Consider the following 22,665-nt stretch of genomic DNA (forward strand, 5'->3'; position numbering starts at 1 on the left):
CAGGTCATCAACATATTGTAGTAAAGTGCCTGTCTGGGTGGATGCTTCCCGGGATTCTAAATTCTCCTGCCAATTGATTTCCGGAAATGGTCGGACTGTTCTTAAGTCCCTGAGGTAACACCATCCAAGTGAGCTGTGTCCTCCTTCCTGTTGCTGGGTCTTCCCATTCAAAAGCAAATTAATTCTGACTTTCTTTGGCCGGGGCACACAGAAAAATGCATACTTTAAGTCCAGAATGGTAAACCACTTCTGATTGTTATTCAATTGAGTCAATAAGGTATGCGGATTAGCCACTACTGGATGAATATACTGTAAGAGTGCCAGAGCACTGGAACAGGTTGCCCAGGGGGGTTGTGGAGTCTCCTACACTGGAGATATTCAAGGCCCGCCTGGACAAGTTCCTGTGTGATGTACTGTAGGTTACCCTGCTCTTGCAGGGGGGTTGGACTAGATGATCTTTTGAGGTCCCTTCCAACCCTTGGGATTCTGTGATTCTGTGAATATCCTCCACAATTCTGTTGATCGCTCTGAGATCTTCTGTTACTTTTACCATTGGATTTCCTTACTGGCATGATAGGAGTATTATATTCTGATTCACATTCAATTAATAATCCATATTTAAAAAATTTATCAATGATTTCTTTGATTCCCTTTCAATCCTCCAATTTTAAGGGATATTGGTTTATTCTAATTGGGCAGACCCCCTCTCATTTCTACTTTAACAGGCACTGCATTTTTTCACCTTATCTGGAGCTTCAGATGTCCATACTCCCAGATATACCTGATTCGGGATTTCTTCTCTTTCAGGGAGGTCCTCCTGTTTGCTTTTCTGTTGAATTAAACTCAAAACTTCAATTAATTGATCGGTTTTGACTCTTAATTCCATTTTGCCTTCTTTAAATGTCGCTTCTCGCTCTAAGAAAGACTTTGGAGAATTTGGCATGTATAAAAATGTATGCATTCCTATTTGGTTTCCCAATTTGTACTCTGAAGGTTTCAGAAAGAATGTTTTTTCCTTGGTGGCCAGTAGCTCCCACATTTATAACAAATTCTTTTTCCCTCTGATTTAACACCGAATAAGTTGATCTTGTACCCACTAACAATTCCACTTCATTTTCTCTAGTCCCTGTCTTTAATTTAACAAGTGGATCTGCTAGGGTAGATTCCCCAGGTCCCTGTCCGTCTAGTTCTAATTCAAGTCACCGGAGCCACCTTGTGGGTATTCGTTTTAGAGCAGTCTCACTTCCAAAGTCCACATTCCTTACAGTATGCCCCCTGATCCCATCCCACACGAGAATTCACTCTTTCACCTCTGCCTGACATTCCTCCTCTACCTCTGCCTCGTCCTCTCACATTAGTCCCTCCACCAGTTTCTGCTTGCCCCAAAGCAGCCACCGTAGCCATGCCTATAGCACAACTCAGCTTTTTCTTCTCTACCTATTCCCTGTTCCTATCCGCTCTCCAGGTTTCCTTAACATTCTCAGGTCCTTCTACTCTGTTGCCAGTGACAGCAATCTCTTCCTCCTTATCAATAACAGATGGGGCAGATGCCTAGCGTGCTCCTCTCGGGGGGTACCTGTGATACGTAATCCTCCAACCTATCTTCCCGATTACTCTGGTTTTCTGAACTTTAAACATCTTTCCCCAGTATCACAGGCTGAATGACATCTCTCCAGCTTAGCTTTCTGGTTTTCCCTGTCCTTTTCCAAAGCCAAAATTAAGGGATCCGGTGGAGCTATATCAGTTTCGTATTCCATCTGCCACTCCGGGTGGTTGCTTAGAGTGAAAACCATATCTGCATACATCACTTCATCCCATTCTCCTTGTCATCTTAAAAATAACGTTAATTGCAACAATGTATTATAATTCCAAGTCCCATTTTTGGGCCATTTTTCCTGATGCTCCAAGGTATATAATGGCCACCATAGGTTACAATACTTCATTAAAGACTTTTTATTTACTGAGCCCCTGGGGGATCTTCCTAATTCTTTCCAATGAGCCAGAACACATCCCAAAGGGCTCCTTTCTATTATTTCTCCGCTGTGTTGATTTCCCATTATTTCCTGATGCACGCTATGCACACACACACTCACACGGGATTCCAAAAGTTCCACTCACTTGCTCACAATTGCTAAACCAAAACCATGCACCAAGTACACAAATACCAATTAGCAGCACGATAAAAATACATACAGTTTGCCGTTCAGGAATTACCCAAGCACAGCATCGAACACCGGTTGTCAGAAATTGGGTCAGATAGCAGGAAAACACAGCTGCGTCCCAGCATGTGGCATCTCCTGTGCCTTACGGAACAATTCAGAACGTATACCTGTATACCAAATGGATGCTATCAGCCGGGTATACACCCTCACCTATGAGATTTTCCTATCCCAGTTTATGGAAGGCTTTCTTATTCCTGCGTACACCTTACGGAATATTGACCACATTCCCATGTTCCTGTGTTGGACGTCTCCTACGCCTTATGGAACCCTGGTGGTTATTTCTCCATCACTTCATTTCAGGATCATTGTCACATCAGCAACCACCAGGCCAGTTCTGGCAAAGCTGGTCTTGGTCATTTCCTTTCCTCTCTATAGCTGCTAACAAAGGGTGAGGTCCTTGAAGTTACTTATTTACAACCCCCTTCTTCAATCAACCCCATTCTTCAATCCCCCCTATTCTTCAGACAGCTCCATTCTTCAGTGACACGGTGGGGGGTCCCCAGCATGGTGGGATTGAGGGTTCCTCCCAGGGGTGATGGGATGGAGGACCCCAAGGTGTTGTCACCCCCAGTGACAGGATGGGGGTCCGCAAGGTGATGTTATGGGGGGTCCCAAGCGTGTTGTGACAGGGGGTCCCCAGGTTTACATAAATGGGGGGGTTTCCCCCTCACAGCGGCGTTGCCCGGGGCAACGACGGGAAGGGGGCGTGTCCGCGGCAAAGGGCCAAGCCTATAGACAGGGGCGGGTAAAAGTCGGGGGGGCGTGGTCATCGCTGCGGGGGGCGTGGCCAGCGGAGGAAACGCCATGCTGGGAGGCGGGCTGTGGGCGGGGCGACAGCGGCGTTGCCCTGGCAACGAGGGCGGTCAGTTGGAGGCGTGGCCACAGCGACCGGGCTATAACCGCCAAACCGCACCCTTAAAACGGCACCAACCGGCACCGGAACCCCCAAACTCGGCACCCACCGGTACCGGGAAGGCCAAACCCTGGTACCCCCCGGCTCCGGCATCCCCGAAGCCCCAGTCACCAGCACCCCCAAACACTGACACCCCCAGACACCGGTACCCCCGAAACAACAGAGACCGGCACCCACAGACACCAGAACCCCAAACCCTAGGCACCCCCAAACCCCAACGCCCCATTCTTGTGGGGTGTCCGAGTGCTCTGGGGTGGCTCAGGGTGCCTGTGGGGTGCTCAGGTTCTCCCAGGTCTGATTCAGGAAGGGGAAGAGGAAGATGATGATGCAGGCCACCATGAAGAGGGTGGAGGCCATGATGGAGAGGATGGAGGGCCTGAGGCTGATGGTGCTGTCCTGGGGAGGGACAGGGGCAGGGTCCATGACACCGCTCTGGCCCTCGGGGCACCTGCGGGGGGCAGGAGGTGGGGGACAGACGCAGGCACGTGGGGACATGGGGACACCGGGGCATGGCCATGGGGACAATGGGGACATGGCCATGGGGACAATGGGGACATGGCCATGGGGCAGAGGGAAATGGCTGGGGGGTACTGGGGACATGGACAAGGGGACACTGGGGACAATGGGGGCATGGCCATGAGACAATGACAGGGACAAGGGGTACGCGGCCATGGGGACAGGGGGGACATTGCCAGGGGGCACAGGGGATATGGACAAGGGGACAAGGGGGACATGGCCATGGGAACAGCAGCCACTGGGACATGGTCATGGGGACGGGGGGCACATGGGCTGGTGTGGCATGGCCTGGGGGCAGTGGGGATGTGAATGGGACAAACATGCATCTGTATTATTGAGAAACTGTAAGGCAGATCTAACGTTTGCCACGTTCTGGGGAGCTAATGGCTATTTAGCTTTGCCCAGCTGACAGGCTTTGCTCCTTGCCCAGAATGGTGGTTGTGCTGGGAGGATGGAGGGCAATTGTTCTGGGTAACCATGTTCCTTTGTGTATATAAATATTCCCTGTCTGTGATAAGCCTGGGCTGGCTCATCACACAAGATGGTAATCCATGCTTCCCTTCCCCCTGCCTTCCTCTCCCTCCTCCCATCTTCACCAGCACAGCAGATTCCAATAATAAACCCATCACTGTGAAAGCCATGTGTCATCCAAATTCATCTCCTGAAGCGTTTGATCTATACTCTGCTTCAAGATGCAGGTTTCAGAGTATTTTATGAGATGTACTTCAAAGCTTTGTACAATACAAGACATTCTGCAGCATTTTATGAGCTGCAATTTATAAAACTGTATAAATTACTATGTAGAATATTTTAGCAATCAACCCTCTTTTTAAGGGACAAATCCCAGTACAGGCTTGCATAGATATGAAAGTACACAGAGAAAATGTGAACATCCTCAAAATACTATTAACACTTAACCTTCCAGAAGATCTCTGCTGAGCTATTTATTTTGTAATGGAGCTTGTGCAGTCCACAGGGAAACTAAAATTGCATTGGGATGGAGAGGATGGTGGGGCCAGAGCTCCAGGGTGTGGAGCCCAGGGCACTCGGGAGAGCCCCTGCCCCAGAGCTGCTGCTCTCCGTGGCTTCCAGCTCCTCCAGCTGCCCCACACCAGCAGCCACGGTGTCAACTGGGCAGCCGCTGGCAGTGCCTTGCAGCGGGTCTGTCCTGGGCTGCCGCTCGCCTGGCTCCGGGGGCTGCTGCCCCACGTGCTGGGCCTGGGCCCTGACCCCCTGGGCAGGCTGCCCCCAGGCTGGGACAGGCAGGTCCCCACGGCCCAAGAGCCCCAGCACAGCCCGCAGCAGGCTGGGCAGCTCTCTGCCATCCACATGTCCCACGCCGCACGTGCTGACGGCAGTGTCCAGCAGCCGCTGTGTTCCACAACGGGAGTCTGACCTGTGGGCAGAAGAGACAGCGGGCAGGCGGCAGCCATCCCCCTGCCCTGCCGCCCCTGCTGCCACCCGGGGTGGGGGTCCCACTGCAGCACTTGAGTGCCCAAGGACGGGGACTCTCTGAATTCCATGGCCTCGCTGCTGCTGGCACCTGGCACCCCACACCAGGGTGATGGTGCCAGGGTCACCGGGCCCAGCAGGTGGTGGTGCTGGGCCCTGCCCGGGCACACATACCCCTCCCAGTGTCACTGTCCCCTCCACTAAGAGAGAATCATAGCCCTATAGCAACGAGCCGCTACGTGGGTCTCATCTCACACCCACCCAGATGTTGAGCAGGAGGAGGTGAGGGCTGGGTGAGCAGGAGGATGGCGAGGGACACCCATCCCCTGCCAGAGCAGATCTCCCCTCATCACTCACCGTCTTCTGCAGGTCCTCAGCAGGCTCCTGCACTCGGTCCCGGTTGTTGCTGGTCACCCCTTGCAGCTGGTTGACGGCCGTAGGATCCATACTGGAGCTCGGGGCTATTGGTGGAGTCCCTGCTCCCTGGAGGTCTGCCCAGGGAACCTTTCTTGGCTGGCATATCCCTGGGCTGCTGGTCTGGGTGCCAGCAGCTCCAGCCTCTTTCCATGGGCTGCTGGCCTGGGTGAGAACAGGACAAGACTTTCTCTCTGGAGTCTTGTCCTCAGCGACAGCGGCTCCAACCTCTTCCTCTGTGCTGCTGGCCTGGGTGGCAGCCGGAAAAGACTTCCTCTGTAGAGTCTTGGCCTCACGGACATCAGCTGCAGCCCTTCTCTGTGAGCTGCTGGCTTGAACACTGCCACTTCTAGACCTGCTCATTGGGCTGGAGCGCTGAACCTTCATACCCCACCATGGCCCCCATTGCCCCTTGTGCCCTGCACAGGTATTTCTGGCACTGGCGCTGTCGGGGTTTGGCTCCTGCTTGATCCGGCGCCGCAGCTCCTCGCGCAGGGCTGAGATCTCGTCCCACAGCCAAGTGGCCTCGGCCGCCTCCACCTCTGCCAACGTGGCTGCCATGGCGCGCTCGGGCTGCACCTTCGCCAGGACTCTCTGCAGCTGCTGCAGCTCTGCCATCTGTGCGGCCAGGAGCTCGGAGATCTGGTCCCACAGCACCCGCGGGCTCTCCGGGAGCAGTGCTTCTGACACTGCATGGCTCTGCATGGCACCCACCCCGGGTACCTGCAGCGCCCACAGACCTGCTGAACTCAGTGTCACTGGCAGTGGCACCAGCACTGATACCAGCCTACGGGTGCTCCTCCTTTGGGTGACCAACCCTGGGGTGCCCACAGTGCCTGTAGTCCCACTGGGAACAGCGTCATCAGCAGGGCTTGGACATGGGGACCAGCACCCACCCAGGGGGACATCCTCCGGGGAACCAACCCTGTGGGGTACCCGCAGCACCTGCAGGCCCAATGAGCACAGCATCACCAACAGGGACACCAGCCCCAGCCCTGTGGGTGCCCCTGTTTAGGGTGACCAGCCTTGGAGAGACCAGTCCTGGGGTGACCTTTACCCTGAGGCTGCCAATAGCTATGGGTACCCCTCTTTGGGGTTTTCCCCCTTGGGTTGCCCATCATTGAGGTGTCTATCCATAAAGTATGCCAATACGTATGGGTGACCCTCTTTGGGGTGTCCTGACTGGGGGTGAACATCCTTGGTGGAACCTGCCCTGGAGTGCCTATACTTGGGGTGCCCATCATTGAGGTGACAAGTCTTGGGGTGCCCAATCTTGAGATGCTCATCCTTATAGGGTGCCAACACCTATGGGTGACCCTCTTTGGGATCACCAGCCCTGGGGTGTCCCTCCTTGGGGTGACCAGCCCTTGGGTGACCATTGTTGAGATGCCATGCTTATGGGGTGCCAATAGGTATGGGCACCCCACTTTGGGGTGTCCATCCCTGGGATCCTGGTGCCAATGGGTGCCACACTTTGAGGTGCCATTCACTCTGAGGTGTTGGTGCCAATGGGTGTCCATCTTTGGGGTGCCAGGCCGAGGGGTGGCAATACCTATGGGTGCCCTTCTTTGGTGTTCCACTCCTTATGCTGTAGCCTTCCTTATGGGTGTCCCAACTCTTGACGCTCATCCTTATGGGATGCCCATCACCCTGGGGGTGCCAATACCTGGGAGTACCTTGTGGTATTTCACGACATGGACTCAAGTTGATGCAGAGACTCAAATCCTCATTTATTGTCACCAAGCCCTTTTTATCCCCTTGTTCGGTACTTTCCCAACCTGCACATACATACAACATTCAGTCTCATTGGCCACTGTGAGACAATCCTGGTAAACAGTCCAACCACAATGCTGCAGACCCTCTCACAACCCCCACATCCTCTGGCCTCCAGCTGAGATTCCCACCACAACTACACCCTGGCCCATCCTCCCGAGGCTTGCTTGTTTACCTTCCCTGTCCTTCAACTTTCCAACTCCTCGCCCCAGGGCTTGTCATGCACCAAGGCCTCAGAGCTCATTCCCAAACTGTTTTTCACACAAATATTATCACCTTCACTCCCACAATACCTCTCTTCATGGTGCCCTCCTTATGGGTGCCCCTCTTTGGGGTGTTCCTTATTGGGGTGCCAATCCTTACAAACTGCCAATATATATGGGCTCCCATCTTTGGGGTGCCCATCACCCTGCGGGTGCCAATACAAATGGGTGCCCCTCTTTAGGGTGCCCCTCTTTTGGGTGTTCATCCTTATTGGGTGCTCCTGCTTAGGATGCCCATCCTGGAGGGTAGTGGTGCCCATGGGTGCTCATTTTGGGGGGCTGGTGGCTATGGGTGCCCATTTTAGGGTGTGCCCATTTGTGGGTGCCCACCCCGGGTGGGGGTCCCACTGCAGCACTTACTGCCCAAAGACGGGGACTCCCTGAGCTCCACGGCAGCGCTGCTGCCGGCTCCCTGGTCCCTCTGGATGGCATTCCTTCCCTCCAGCGTACCAACTGAACCACACAGCTTGGTGTCATCGGCAAACTTGCTGAGGGCGCACTCAATCCCACTGTCCATGTCAGCGACGAAGATGTTAAACGACCGGTCCCAACACCGATCCCTGAGGGACACCACTCGTTACCGGTCTCCAGCCGGACATCGAGCCATTGACCACAACTCTTTGTGTGCGGCCATCCAGCCAGTTCTTTATCCACCGAGTGGTCCATCCATCAAATTGATGTCTCTCCAATTTAGAGAGAAGGATGTTGTGTGGGACAGTGTCGAACACTTTGCACAAGTCCAGGTAGATGACATCATCTGCTTTACCCCTGTCCATCAGTTCTGTAGCCCCATCATAGAAGGCCACCAAATTGGTCAGGCAGGATTTTCCCTTAGTGAAGCCATGCTGGCTGTCACCAAGCACCTTGTTGTTTTTCATGTGCCTTAGCATGCCTTCCAGGAGAATGTGCTCCAAGATTTTACCAGGCACAGAGGTGAGACTGACTGGTCTGTAATTCCCCGGGTCTTCCATTTTCCCCTTCTTGAAAATGGGGGTTATATTTCCCTTTTTCCAGTCGTCGTGAACTTCACCTGACTGCCATGATTTTTCAAATACGATGGCCAGTGGCTTAGCAACTTCATTCGCCAGCTCCTTCAGGACCCACTCATGGATTTCATCAGGTCCCATGGACTTGTGCACGTTCAGATTTTTAAGATGGTCTCGAACCAGATCCTCTCTTACAGTGGGCCCAAGGTCTTCATTCTTACAGTGCCTGCCTCTGCCTTCCAAGGCTTGGTTGGTGCAGTCAGAGCCTTTGCCAGTGGAGACCGAGGTGAAGAAGTCATTCAGAACCTCAGCCTTCTCCAAATCCTCTGTAGCCAGTTCTCCTGATAGCTTCTGGAGGAGGTCTATGTTATCCCTAGTCTGTCTTTTATTTGCTACGTACCTATACAATCCCTTCCTGTTATCCTTAACATTCGTAGCCAAGTTTAATTCTAACTGGGCCTTAGCTTTCCTAACCTGGTCCTTAGCTTCCTGGACAACATCCTTGTATTCTTCCCAGCCAACTGTGCTTGCTTCCACTTTTTATAAGCCTCTTTTTTTCCTTCGAAGTTTCCTCAGCAGCTCCTTATCCACCCAAGGAGGTCTCCTGGCCCTCCTGCTGCACTTCCTTCTAGTTGGGATGCAACACTCCTGAGTTTGTAACAGGTGATCCTTGAATGTCAACCACCAGTCTTGGGCCGCTCACCTTCTAGGGCTATATCCCATGGAACCTTACTAAGCAGGCTCCTGAAGAGGCCAAAGTCTGCTCTCTTGAAGTCCAGGGCAGTGAGCTTGCTGCACGCTCTTCTCACTGTCCTGAGGATCTCGAACTCAACCATCTCATGATCGCTGCAACCAAGGCTGCCCTGGAGCCTCACATTTCCAACCAGCCCTTCCCTGTTGGTGAGCACAAGGTCAAGCACGGCACCTCTCCTTGTCAGCTCCTCTATTACTTGCAGAAGGAAGTTGTCTTCCACACAATCGAGGAACCTCCTGGATTGCTTGTGCCAGGCTGTACTGTCCCTCCAATAGGTATCAGGGTGGTTGAAGTCACCCATGAGGACAAGGGCCTGTGACCGTGAGGCTGTTCCTATCTGTCTATAAAGCACTTCATCCACAGAGTCCTCTTGATCAGGCGGTCTGTAACAGATCCCCACAGTAATGTCCCCCGTAGCTGTTCTCCCTTTAACCCTGACCCACAAACTCTCTGTTGACTGCTCATCTGCCCCCAGACAGAGTTCCATACTCTCCAGCCTATCCCTAACATAAACAGCAACTCCCCCTCCCTGTCTGTCAGGCCTGTCTTTTCTGAAGAGCATGCAACCTTCCATTCCAACACTCCAGTCATAGGAGCTATCCCACCCTGTTTCTGTGATACCTATTATATCATATTTCCGCAGACATGCACACATCTGTAATTCCTCTTGTTTGCTCCTCATTTGATGGGCATTTGTATAGAGGCATTTGAGCCGAGCTCCAATTGAAGCCGGCTCATTGGCTGAAGCGGCTGGAATATCTCTATATTGCTCCAAGCATTTATTATAGGTGCTGGCAACTGGGAGTGATGGGATGGAATGATGCCCCCTCCCCAACACATCTAGTTTAAAGCTTTCTTGACCAGCTTGGCAAGCCTCCTACCAAACTACCAAAACTGCTCTTCCTCTTCGTTGTCAGATCAGCTTCAACAGCCTTTGGCAGACCTGGCCTCCCAAATTGAGTCCCATGTTCTAGATGCCTATCCTGGGTTCAGCAGCAGCAGTCATTTTTCTCCTTCTTAGTAGCTGGTGCAGTGCTGTGTTTTTGACTTTCAGCCTGGGAACAGCACTGATAACACCGATGGTTTTAGTTGCTGCTCAGTAACGTTTACTCTGACTAAGGACTTTCTGAGTCTCATGCTCTGTCAGGGAGGAGGAAGCAGAGACAGGACACCTGACCCAAACTAGCCAAAGGGGTATTACATACCACAGCACGTCATGCCCAGTATGTAAGCTGGGGGCAGTTACCCAGAAGTGCTAGAACACTGCTTGGGTCGGGCTGGGTATTGGTCGACGGGTGGTGAGCAGTTGAATTCTCTTCCATTGTTATTTCCCTTATTACTATTATTGGTGGTAGCAGTAGTGATTTGTGTTATACCTTAGTTACTGGACTGTTCTTATCTCAACCTGTGGGAGTTACATTCTTTCAATTCTCCTCCCCATCCCTCTGGGAGCAGGGGGAGGAAGGGGAGGGAGTGAGAGAGCGGCTGCCTGGTTCTGAGTTACCAGCTGGGCTTAAACCACTACAGTTCTTTCTGGCACCCAATGTGGGGCACAAACGGTTGAGATAACGACAGAGCTGACTGGAGTGTGTCTAATCGTATGTGTGATAAACATTCATTGTTTCGGATTAATAGTCACTCGTCACAATGCTGATTTATTGGCTCTCAAAGTTGTTGCTCTTGATCTCACAGTTTCAGCATGTCATACCTTACTTACAGCCGGTATTTGCTGTGTTCCTGTTTATCGGCTGGGTGCCTTGGGCTAAGGTTATTGTTTCATTGTATGTTATGGTAATGACTTGTAATACAATGGACTCATTGATCATGAAACTGATCTGGCTTGCCTTCCCAGTGTGGTCACCACCTCTATACTTTGGGAGGTATACAATAGAAGTGTTTAGCAATTATACATCTTTTTTCCCCTCCTCGGGTGGTCAGCCTATGAGGGAGACATTCCCACACACCCTAGTGACAAGTACAGCAGCTACTCAAACTCTGACTACAACAGATAACGCAGCTACTCCAGCTTCAAGCACAGCAGCTACACCAACTCCAGTGACAAGTACAGCAGCATCATTTGAGAGTTCTGAAGGTTTTGAATGGCCTTTGGGTACCCTTGAGACCTGCTTGCTGATTGTGATGGGGATCACCCTGTTGGCACACATACAGAGTATGTTTTATCCACAACCATTTTGTCTGATCTCGAAAGTTAAGCAGAGTCGTGTTTAGGTCCGGGAGCGGGGGGAGGAAGGGGAAAGGAGTGAGAGACCAGCTGCGTGGTTCTGAGTTACCAGCTGGGCTTAAACCACGACAAGCTCCTTAGGCAAGCTAGGTAAATAAAGTTGAATTTGGGAAGAAGGCAGCTTTTTGTGCAAGCAGAACTCAGACCTGCAGGATCTTAGGAAGTTCTGGCCACAGTATTGGCTGCTTCTCACTCTCAGTATATTTTACCATTTTCTGAGTGAATGGCTGCATGGTATTTATTTGCCAGATGGTGTTCAACCACAACACTACATTTACAATATAATGCATGATAAAAAAACTGTACTGGACAATGTCTAGTTAAGGTTAAGTAAAAAGGCTGCTTCACACAAAAAGCCATTCTTTGCATCCAGTGCCTATTTAAAAATGTAGTGTGTTTTGAGTGTTCCCTAGAGAAGAGGTAGGCAGCTAGTTTAATTAGTACAGGGGTCTTGCCCAGAGTTACAGAATTGATGGCTGTGTTTTGTCTAATGTTGTCTTAAAAACAAATGTAGGTGGGCGTAGAGTGCAGGGAAACACTATCTAGAGAGGAAACTGAATGTCTTAGTTTTGGGGTAGCTGGAGAGCTGCTGCAACTCAACTGGAACAAAACCTGCCTGTTGATTGCGAGGGCTTTGCTTTCACTGTAAGGGGGTGGCTGTTCTGCAAGAGTTGGACCAGTCTGTGCTGCCACAACAGCCTCCCTTTCATAGCCTCATGGCCCTGCAGCTCAGCTTTGTGCTCCTCATTGCCTCCATGGTGGAGCAGTTCACGGAGCCCATCTGTCCAAAGCATGGTCCAAAAAATGGGAACTGATCTGGGCACTTCGGGGTCTCCCCTCAGAAGGGATGAAAAGCTATGAATGTGTAGCTGGAGGTTCCTTTGTAACACCAGGGTAACATCAAAGGGTGGGAATAAAGTCACTGGTAAGACCCTGTGTTTTGGAACCTTTTAATTGACAGAACAATTTAGAATCATAGAATAATTTGGGTTGGAAAGGACCTTCAAAGTTCATCTAGTCCAACCACCCTGCAATGCACAGGGATGAATAGTAATGTCCCAATTCACTGCAGATCATCAGGTATTCCCTTGGCATCCAAACTGATTTATGGAACAGAACTTCATAACTCACAAAGAGTTATATAGCAGCTATGTTTATTGTGGCGCCGAGTGCAAGGGGGATTGCTCCTCCTAACTCGCACACCGAGAGCTCAACAAGCTAGATATTTATTATATGCAAACATACATATTCCTCAGATTTTACAAGTATAGGAGGAGATTACTGCAATTAGTTCCAAGAACTCATTAATACCATTCCCCTCCCCTCTATGCCTGCGCATTGCCATCTGGTGGTCTTGGGCCAGGGTCTTCTGGATGATGTAAGAGGTCTTCCTTGCCATGCACTTTTCACCCTTGGCTCAGTTTCCCCAGCTGGCAACTTCAAGTCTTCCAGAGACTAGCTGAAACAGGTTCTTGTCAGACATTCATCTTCTTGAGGGAAAAGGGTCCCTGATTTTAAACAATGTGTTTCAGCTACCTATTCTGAGTTATAGTTTAACCACAAGACTAACAAGAACCTACCTGTTCCCTATACCAAGTTAAGACAATCAATACATAGTTCGAAGAAAACTCTTAACCCTTTCCTTAGTCTGTTACTATTCCTCACATCAAAACTACCACTCATATTACCACCAGACTCAAAATAGCAACGCCAACGTTTCATGAAACTTACAGCCACATGCAAAAGGTGCCACAATCTGACATGGCACCAGGAAGGGAACTCTCATATCCATGTATAATAACATCCTACCTGTGCTATCTCCATGCAGTCTCCACCCTTCATGGCTTCTGTACGGCACAGAAGTGGCTTCAGATTAAGTTTAATATAAAACGGGGGGGCGGGGACAGGAACCGTTGTTACAGGCACCGTTGTTACAGGCACCAGTGCCAGTGTGGGCAACCTGAAAACCCCAATGGGCGTCACGGGGCCGGGCTGCCCACCAGCAGCTCCCGCAATGGAGCCCCAGCCCCTCCTAACTCCCAACCCTGCGGCTGGACCCGAAGTGAGGCCCGTGGGCCACCGCTGACGGCCGGCCCCCGCCCACCACGTGACACACCCTCCCCCCGCCCCTCTCTGTCACGTGGCAAGGGCAGGCGCGAGGGGCGGGCCGGTGCGGGCCTCTTCCCTCCCGCGGCCGCGGCGCCGGCCCCGGAAGTGGTGTTCGCTGTGGCGGCGCCTGGCGGGATGGGGGAGGCGATCCCGCTGGGCGCGCCGGTGCCGGTGGAGCAGGCCGTGCTGGAGACTTTCTTCTCCCACCTGGGCATTTTCTCCTATGACAAGGCCAAGGACAATGTGGAGAAGGAACGGGAGGCCAACAAGAGTGCGGGGGCCAGCTGGCTGTCGCTGCTGGCCGGGCTGGCGCACCTGGCCGCCGCCGAGAAGGCGTACCACAGCATGACCTTCCTGGGCCAGAAGCTAGGTACCGCGGGGCCCGCGCACCCCCGGGGGAGGGACCCGTCTCCTCACGCCGTCCCCCCTTCCTTGCCCCTCGGGTCCCCGGTCCTTCCTCCTCCCTCACGCCTCAGGTCGCTGCTGGGGGTTGCAGCGCCCGCGCCTGCTCCCGGCCTGCCCCGGGTTTAGCTCCGCGGGTATCGTAGCCCGGTGAGGTGAGCTGTCAGCCGGCAGTTGCAGAGGGCTGGGTACCATCGCCGAGATGCGTGTCTGCGTCTGAAACGCAAGAGCAAGTGTCCGTGGGCCCAGTAAGAAATCGGCTGTGCCATTTGGGCTGCCCCTAACGGGTAAATGAGAGTGTAGTGCAGGTCGCACGGTAGCTGTGCGGATCGCTGCATCTTGTCTGGTAGGCCACCTACCTGCTGCTCCAGAGATACAGCCAAGGGTGTTTCAGTGCTGGGATGCTCTGGCTGAGATTCTGGCAAAGGTGAGCTCAGTGGGGTGACCAGAGGTTTAAAGCTTTTTCATGTCATAGTTCCAGGGCCTAATATTACAGCTGCATATGTGTAAGTACATGTGTAAGTACTCAGGGCTGGAGACAGACTCATAAAAATTGTTATTCATGCAGACTCTGCAGGATCTCAGAAAGTTTTGGCCACAAACTTGGCTGCTTCTCACTCTCTCAGTATGTGAATAGAAAAATCCCCAGCTGGCATAGGATGAGCTGTCATCATGTTGCCCTCTGAGCAAAGCTGCTTATTTTCCCTTTAAACTGCAGACTGGCATGGAAAACGGATCAAGGGGTATGAGTCTGATGTGTAATGCAGTGAAGCATCAAGAGAATTCTGCTTTGGTGTTCAAGTGGTGACTTGAAACTATTTTATGAGAAGATCTTTCCAGACATAAGTATTTATAAGGCTGACTTTAGAAAGCAACTTTGGTGCTTGCAGGAAGGATAAAATTGGCAAGAGAAGGGACAAAGTTTTGTTTGTTTATATACTTCATGAACTACACAACAATACGTGATTCTTCATTCTGCCCATGACCTGGGGGCTACTCTTGACCTAGGAAGGTAACTGTTTCCTGATAGTCAATTCTTTGCCTTTCTGCCTTAAATTGCTAAAGTTGCTTTTGGCTATTATGTGTGTAAAATGGAAGTGAAAAGGCCTATCCACCATTACGAAATTGTAAGCAGTTTCAAAGTGGAACTTAAATTGGGAATATCTTTGAAAGTTCCACAAACTGAGTCCCTGTGATCCTTGCTCTGCAAGTTGAGTGCCACAGGAGCACGTAAGGCCATCTGTAAACAGAGGTCATGAAATAAGGTTAGTACTTTTGTAGTCTTTTGCTAGTGTCAAAGTTTGACTCTAATTTTGTCATTTATATGTTTTTAAATTCCTCGTAGTGTTAAGCAGCCAGAAAGAAGCACAGACTTATTTTCCCCCCCTCAGTTTTAGTTATGGATAACCTGCACTGTGGTCTCACTGAGATAAACTGCGATTGGTTTCCCTTTGAATTCTAGATTACATTATGGTTGTTGTAGGGACTGGAAGCATTTGGTTTGTACACAAATGTTAAGTGGATCCCATTTAAAGGTTGCTTTGCATATTTGAGTGCTTCATGATTGAGGAGGTATTGATAGGGGAATTCTCTTGAAAAGATACAGAGTCATTTATAGGAGTGGAGGCTATTTCGTGATGACTTGATTCTTCTGACTTCCACAGATAACAATATTTCAAGTCATGTGTCATAGTGGCAAATTTAGCTGGAACCTTGTTTTCTGGAAATGCCCTAACAGAGACAGATGTGAGGGAGTTGGAGTTTTGGAATTGAAGTTTTGCAGCGGTCACTGGCTGCTGAAATAAGAATTGGGAGAAGTATAACTTGCATGAAATTTTGTAAAGTGCTTCTGAGTGTATGCTATGTGTGATTCGGTTACGGAATAATACACTGAAACCTGTTCCTTGATTAAAAAGAAATAAATAATGTGATCAAACACCTTAAGAACACCTGGGGGAAAACAAGCATGGTTCTATGCAATTTTCCAGTATTGCTGTCTATTTTTGCTGTCCCTGGATTTTGGTAATACCTCCATATTTATCTGAACAGGTGGTCAGTCATTCTTCAGCCGAAAGGACTCCATCCGAACCATCTACACATCTCTGCATAATGAGCTGAAGAAGGTGGTGGCGACGGGTCACAATGCACTAGGAGGAACAGCTCCTCACTTGGAAGAGCTGCTTTCTCACCTGTCTGAACAGCTCTGTTTTTTTGTTCAGGCTCGGATGGAAATTGCTGACTTCTACGAAAAAATGTACATGCTCAGCACCCAAAAGTTCATTAACTCTGAGGAACTGGTAAACATTTTGGAATCCATCTTAAAGAAATACAGCTCAAGGTCAGTGCTTATTTGCTGGCAGTAAGTACTCAGGCATATGATCTGAAATAAAAAATGTTGAGGTTCAAAGCAAGCCTAAAGGCTTTGCTGTCCTTTGACTGCTGAGCAGTAGAGCCCCTTGCATGAGTTCACACATGAAGTGAATGTTGGTCAGCAGCAGCAGATGCATGAAGTCTCAAAACATGACTCCCGAAGAAGAAAAATAAAAAAGGGAGAGTGTTTCTGCTCATCATGTTCTAGGAGCTGTCTTCCCTATTCGTTAGTTAATACTCAGCATGTTCACATTCAGCAGAGAGGAAGAGTCATTTTCCTTATAAAAAAAGCTAAGACTTCTTGCACTTTTTCATTAAAGGCTGAGACGAAGCAAGACTTAATTCCATATGGACTTCAGTAAAACTGATATATGTAAATAAAACAGGTATTGTGTGATGATTTTACTATTTAGAGGAGAGTATGTGTCTGCTTATTTATTCTAAAAGCTACACCTAGCAGGGTGTAGCTTTTAGACCTGTAGCAGGTCTACCTAGCAGGGTTTTATGATGCTCTATCACTTCTCTTGAGAGGTATTTAAGCCAGTAGAAGGAGCACCTCTGAGTCTTTGGTCACTGCTGTTACGGTTTCTCGAAGTTAACATCCAGTAGTTCCTGTTATAAGAATTTCAGGATGTTTCTAAATGACCATGGGGTGGGTTTTTCACATCTAATACATATGAGCCTTGAAAGCGATGGCAGTTTAAAAAAAAGAAAGAATTTTTGAATGCTTGTCAACAGGCTGAAATTCTGGTGCTCTATTTTAAAGCAAAACAAAGTAGCCATTGTGGGAAGTTAACTTAAAAATGTAGGGTGGTTTTTTTTTGTTTGGTTTTTTTAAATCTTCATTGGTAAAATAGTGTCTAAGAAGATGTTTGGGGAGAATATTCTGAGGTCTTTTCTCAGCTACCATTTTTTTAAGTGTACACCTAGGAAAAATCAAAATAATTCAGTGCTGCTTTCAGAGATTCCAAATCAAAGCACTGCAGTTGATTCCCTTATTTAAACTTTTTAGGAATAATTTAGGCAAATTGCTACAGATTTTTGCTATTTGAAAATCAAACCTAGTCTATATGATCTTACTAGAGATTTTTTTTTTTTTCTGCAGTTCTTGGTTTGTGAACCTTTATAATATCAGTTAGTTGGTCCAATAAAAAATGAAACTTACATATCTTTTCCTTGGTGAGATACATGTTAAAGAGTAGAGGGAGGTAAGTTTTTTGAAAATGTAATTTGTTGTACTTTGACCATCACCATCTGTTCTGAGCATGTGCTGGGTCAAACAGCCCTGTTAAAAATCTGAAAGCCAAAACTGATACTTTGACAAAGTGACTGGAGGCTGTTACATATGAAATGTTTTACTGTGCTGTTGAAATGAATTTCAGTGACAGCTCTAAGGCATCATTATAACCTCTTTGGAAAAACAATCAGTGTCTCCCTGGGAAGAATACTGATGATCTTGTTTTGGGTTAATGGACAGTCTCTAAGATGGAGACATTCTAAGATGTTTTATTTCTGATTCAGTGGCTACTGTGTGGTCTTCCCCAGTCACGGAGTATCTCTGAAAAAAAGTGGGTATAATGTGACCTTCCTATAGTCCTCCTTTAGTTTCTTTGTGTCTCTGCTTAGTTTCTGGGGGCTGTTATGCTAATGTGTACCAGCTGGAAGGCATTTCTGTTTTACAGTCTGTTGACCCTCTCAGGTGAAAGGTCAAATAAACTCATCCTTACCCAATCTCTTCCCTTTGTCAATATATCCCTCACTGGTAGCTGAGGTTGTGTGCCATTATTTCAGCTAACAGTGCTAAGAGTAGAGAGGGCATCTGATCTGTAGATAAATTCTGGCCTTGGTTTCTTTCATTTGCATCTAAAAATAGCTGTTCAGATAATAGTAAAGGAATGACAGGATTAATTGACTGTCAACAATAGAGTCATATTGTCTGGATCTGAGAAATCATTAACTCTTGAACAGTTTAAAGCTGTTTTCTTACTACTTATTGCTGACTTGTACACAGCCAATACTAGACTCTGTTTTGTTATAGAATACAGCTGGAAAAGCAACTTTTCCTGATTTAACTGTTGGTTTGGGTTGGGTTTTCACTGAAATAATTAAACCAGCATCAGAAGCCGTATCCTTTAAAAGCTTAGTATAAAATGAATAAGTAATTAGTAAAACTATTTTGATGTAATTATTTTTAATGTAAAAAAAAGTGTGTGATCTATGGAAGGAAATGAAACTTATAAAAATGAGGCTGCTTTATGTCTGCAAAACAAAACTCTAGCATCCCTCTGCTTTCGAGAATGATTGGGGGAAAAGATCCATTTTCCAATGTGTTTCTGAGTTCTTAACACTCTGGTTTATTGAAATATTGTAAAAATCTGTCTGGTTTATGTGATACTGAGCTCTGTCAGGTGTTTCTGTGTTATGAAACTCAATTACATCAGATATAGGGAGTACATAACCTGTTACTTTACTTTGAACTATATCAAGCTTCTCAGCTGTGGCTGAGGTGTCTATTTTTAGATTAAAACAGTTTAGCAAATCCTGCTGTGCAGTGAAACATGAAAACAGCTATGAGCCACAAAGCAAAGTAGAAGTGGGAAGCCATACGTCATAATGTTAATCCAGAAGACTTGGCAGTGTGGAATTGTATGAATTTTTTAATTGCTTTTAAGACTGAAGAATAACTTCCTTGGTCTGACTGAAGGTGTGTTGAAACCACTGTGCTCAGTCTGCACTTGAAGTATAATGTTTTTTTTCTCCCCTTCTAATACATGGCAATGAAACTGTTTTTCTCCTGAGTACCAAAATCATTGCAATTATATAATGTTGACTTAGCAGAATATTATTTTAAATTGACTCTTCTTTGTTCAAAGAAATCTAAATATGCTTTGGACTTCTGAGCCCACCAAAGTAGCCAGTAATGGCAATCTCTGCTATAGTGGGAGATGAGAAGGTGCTGACATGTAGTGTGTACAAAGATGGCTGGTCACTCAGCCTAGCCTGTTTGCAGAACATTGGGCATCAAGTGATTCCTAATGTAATTCTCTACAAATAAATATGGACTTACATCTTAAATCCTTTCAAGATGTGTATTGTGGCTGTTAAAAAAAAGATAAAATTGTCAAAAAATTTTCACAAGCTTAAGGAATAATGTTTTGGTGAAAGCTTCATGCGAAGTCAAAAAAGGGACGGGGAAGAAGGGGAAGGGATGAAAAGCCTAAAATTCTCATTCTCTCTTCTGGTCCACAGTAATATTAAGTATTTTGGTTTTGAACCAAGTATTTCCAAAATGGGTTATGTATGTTGTGTCTTGGAAGCTGAGGGGAATAATGGAGTCGCTTCCATTTTGAAGATAAGATGTTAAAGGTGGGAAGACTTCAGTACAGACTTTTTTTGTTTTAAAGCAATAAAAGGACTGAGGATGTTTGTCTGAAGTAGCTGGATAAATCTGTCTTAAATGGAAACCTCATCAAATCTTGTCTTTGAACTATTAGTTGTTCTTTGTTGGAGACCCTTTGAGAGTCTTAAAGGCCTGTTATAGAGCACATTTATTAGAAAGTCCACTCCTGCGTTTGCTGGAGTTATTCTTTCTTATTCTTTCTAAAGTTAAATATTGAGCTTCTGTAACTAGAATAGTTTTGCACAGTTTTAATTAAGCATGTATTTGTTGATGATATAATTTTCAAAGTAATTTTTCCCAAATTTACAAGTAATTTGAGTATCAAGAGAAAGGAGGGAGGCTACACTGATTGTTTTTCCTGACATTTAGAAAAAGTAAAGTGAGAAAGCTATAAAATGGATAGATAAAATTCCATTTAACCAAGAATTTGTTTTAACAGTAGGATTACTCTTGTGAATAAGATGTGCAGTGACACTACTACCTGGTAGATGACGTGCTGTGTGAGTTTGGGCTCGTTTTCTTTTTAAACATCCGTTGAGAGCTGAGCTTGACCTAAATTTTTAGCAAGAGAAATTGGTTGTTATAGCACCTTCATTGTGATATGATGAAATCTTGCCAAATGTTTTTGCCCTTCATTGCTTTTAGTACACCAAGATTTGAAGTTTGAGATTTAGTTTGTTGGTAAATACAGTTAATCATGGTTCTATTGACTAACTTTCCATCACAATTTTATTGTGATTTTAAAAAGCAAAAGAAGCTCAGCTTGCTTTCACATAGTTTCCCTATCAAACAGCAAATTTATAACATCATTACTTTGATTTAACTTAATGTCTTACTGGTATTCCAGAACTATCCAGACATATTTTACCACCAGAAGGGATTTTAAATTGGAACAAACCCACCTGAATTTAAAGAGAAATGGTGTTATAGTAGTTAATGAATCAAGGTAAACAGTGATTGTTCTTGAACTGATCAAACGTTGCTTTGATAGAAAAATGTCTGACAGATGTTTTTGTTGAGTGCAAAGTGTTGTTTAGAAGAACTTTTTTTTAAAATCAATGTTAGTTTTTTGGTTTACACTTCGCTCTGATGTTTGGTCTTCTGTCTGCTAACTGACATATGCTATCTGATTATTTCACTGTTATGTACAGCAGTTCTCATGTCTTGACTAACATTGTGTTTTCTAGGTTTCATCATCCAATCCTTAGTCCTCTTGAAAGCAGTTTCCAGCTGGAAGTAGATGTGCTTGCACATCTTTTAAAGGCCCAAGCTCAGATCTCAGAGTGGAAGTTCCTTCCATCCCTGGTTAACCTGCACAGTGCTCACACAAAACTACAGACTTGGGGCCAAATTTTTGAGAAACAGCGAGAGACCAAGAAACATCTCTTTGGAGGGCAGTCTCAGAAGGCTGTACAACCTCCACACCTTTTCCTCTGGCTCATGAAGCTCAAAAACATTCTCCTTGCCAAGTTTAGCTTTTACTTTCACGAGGCCCTTAGTCGACAAACAACAGCATCCGAAATGAAAACTCTGACTGCTAAAACAAATCCTGATTACTTTGGGAAAATTTCCAGCTTCATCCGGAAGTATGATGCTATCAATGTTTCCTTAATTTTTGACAATCGTGGATCTGAGAGTTTTCAGGGACATGGTTATCATCATCCCCATTCTTACAGGGAAGCCCCCAAAGGAGTTGATCAGTACCCTGCAGTGGTGTCTCTGCCCAGTGACAGGCCTGTTATGCACTGGCCCAATGTAATCATGATTATGACTGACAGAACCTCTGACCTCAACAGTTTGGAGAAGGTTGTTCACTTCTATGATGACAAAGTCCAAAGCACATACTTTCTGACTCGCCCTGAACCTCACTTTACCATTGTAGTTATTTTTGAGTCGAAGAAGTCAGAAAGGGACTATCATTTTATTTCTTTTCTCAATGAAATTTCACATTCCCTCAAGAACTCCAAAGCTTTTGCGAGCTTGAAGCCTGGATCCAAAGGGTAAAATGCAAACTACTCTACAAGTTGCCAAGGCAGTATGCTAGCCTTGGGGGAACTGTAGCTTTCAAGGAGTATAGGAATTTGTGATTCTCAGAGTCTAATTAAAAAGGAACCATTATTTTTAATGTTTTAAGTTCCTTTATTTTTTTTTTTAAGCTAACAGACACTTGAAGAAAAATAGTTTTGGGCAGTTCTCAGTGGGATAATTTAATTGTGGGGTGATAAATGGCCACAGTAGTATTTCTTTCTTGGCATGGTTTTCAATTTTCAGTATGATTTGTTTTTTCAGTCCACAACTCTGTTGCCTGTATCAGAAAGGAATATATGCACTTTATCTTAGTCTGATCATTGACTGTCTGCTACCGAGTTTATTGAAAATGGGGTGAGGATTGAAGATACTATCTTTTCAGAAAACTGCATTGCCTGACGGGAATGATTTCTGGGAACTAAGCAGTGATGCAAAAGAATATTAAAGCAAACTTGCAAGAACACATTTTAAATAAAAAAATAAGAATCACAAAAAGCACTACTGCTCATTATAACTTAGTTTTCAAATGTTTTAAAATGATAATTGAGATCTCTCTGTTAACCATCAGTCTGTATTCTGAACACCCGGTGTCATCAAGCTTTGCCACTGCTTCAGAACGCAGGCTAGGGCAAGACAAGCTGCAGTATGGGCTGGAAGGCCAGCGTTCACTGGAGTGTTCTGACACTGTGTGTCCAGCACCAGTCTTGGCTCAGATTAACTGAAGGAGACAAGCTGAGGTTGGGCAGGTATTCTAGAAGCAGCAGCTCCATGGAAAAAGTGGCAAAGCTCTTGTCAAATTGTGCCTTTGTCGTGCTAAGTTT

General features: G+C 47.0%; 2 protein-coding genes across 6 annotated transcripts; one reads left to right on the forward strand and one right to left on the reverse strand.

The window, feature by feature from the left end:
• Nucleotides 1-4,651: 4,651 nt before the first annotated feature.
• Nucleotides 4,652-13,589, reverse strand: LOC136006857 (uncharacterized). 4 transcript variants are annotated; one of them, XM_065664902.1, is made up of 2 exons: nucleotides 13,345-13,589; nucleotides 4,652-7,295 (listed from the first exon to the last, which is right to left on the reverse strand). In XM_065664902.1, the coding sequence occupies exon 2, from the start codon at nucleotides 6,484-6,486 to the stop codon at nucleotides 5,350-5,352; it is 1,137 nt and encodes a 378-aa protein (XP_065520974.1). In that variant the 5' UTR covers nucleotides 6,487-7,295; nucleotides 13,345-13,589; the 3' UTR covers nucleotides 4,652-5,349. The 4 variants fall into 4 exon arrangements, 1 of the variants encoding a protein (XP_065520974.1); XR_010609296.1 differs by lacking the exon at nucleotides 4,652-7,295 and adding an exon at nucleotides 12,673-12,990; XR_010609295.1 differs by lacking the exon at nucleotides 4,652-7,295 and adding an exon at nucleotides 12,673-12,994.
• A 93-nt stretch (nucleotides 13,590-13,682) lies between these two features.
• KICS2 (KICSTOR subunit 2) lies at nucleotides 13,683-22,339 on the forward strand. 2 transcript variants are annotated; one of them, XM_065683372.1, is made up of 4 exons: nucleotides 13,684-14,014; nucleotides 16,096-16,169; nucleotides 16,248-16,384; nucleotides 21,004-22,339. In XM_065683372.1, exons 1-4 carry the CDS (start codon nucleotides 13,780-13,782, stop codon nucleotides 21,818-21,820), a joined length of 1,263 nt encoding a protein of 420 aa, XP_065539444.1. In that variant the 5' UTR covers nucleotides 13,684-13,779; the 3' UTR covers nucleotides 21,821-22,339. The 2 variants fall into 2 exon arrangements, with proteins under 2 accessions (XP_065539360.1, XP_065539444.1); XM_065683288.1 differs by having other exon boundaries at nucleotides 13,683-14,014; nucleotides 16,096-16,384.
• Nucleotides 22,340-22,665: the final 326 nt, after the last annotated feature.

This window comes from Lathamus discolor, chromosome 1 (genome assembly GCF_037157495.1).
Source record: "Lathamus discolor isolate bLatDis1 chromosome 1, bLatDis1.hap1, whole genome shotgun sequence".
Classification (NCBI taxonomy): domain Eukaryota; kingdom Metazoa; phylum Chordata; class Aves; order Psittaciformes; family Psittacidae; genus Lathamus; species Lathamus discolor.

Excerpts from the sequence above, each read along its gene's own strand:
- KICS2 (XM_065683288.1), top strand. The coding sequence starts at position 13,780 with ATGGGGGAGGCGATCCCGCTGGGCGCGCCGGTGCCGGTGGAGCAGGCC. Across the intron at positions 14,015-16,095 it reads CTTCCTGGGCCAGAAGCTAG|GTGGTCAGTCATTCTTCAGC; the intron begins GTACCGCGGGGC and ends TTATCTGAACAG. Across the intron at positions 16,385-21,003 it reads TTAAAGAAATACAGCTCAAG|GTTTCATCATCCAATCCTTA; the intron begins GTCAGTGCTTAT and ends TGTGTTTTCTAG.
- LOC136006857 (XM_065664902.1), bottom strand. The coding sequence starts at position 6,486 with ATGCTGTGCTCATTGGGCCTGCAGGTGCTGCGGGTACCCCACAGGGTT.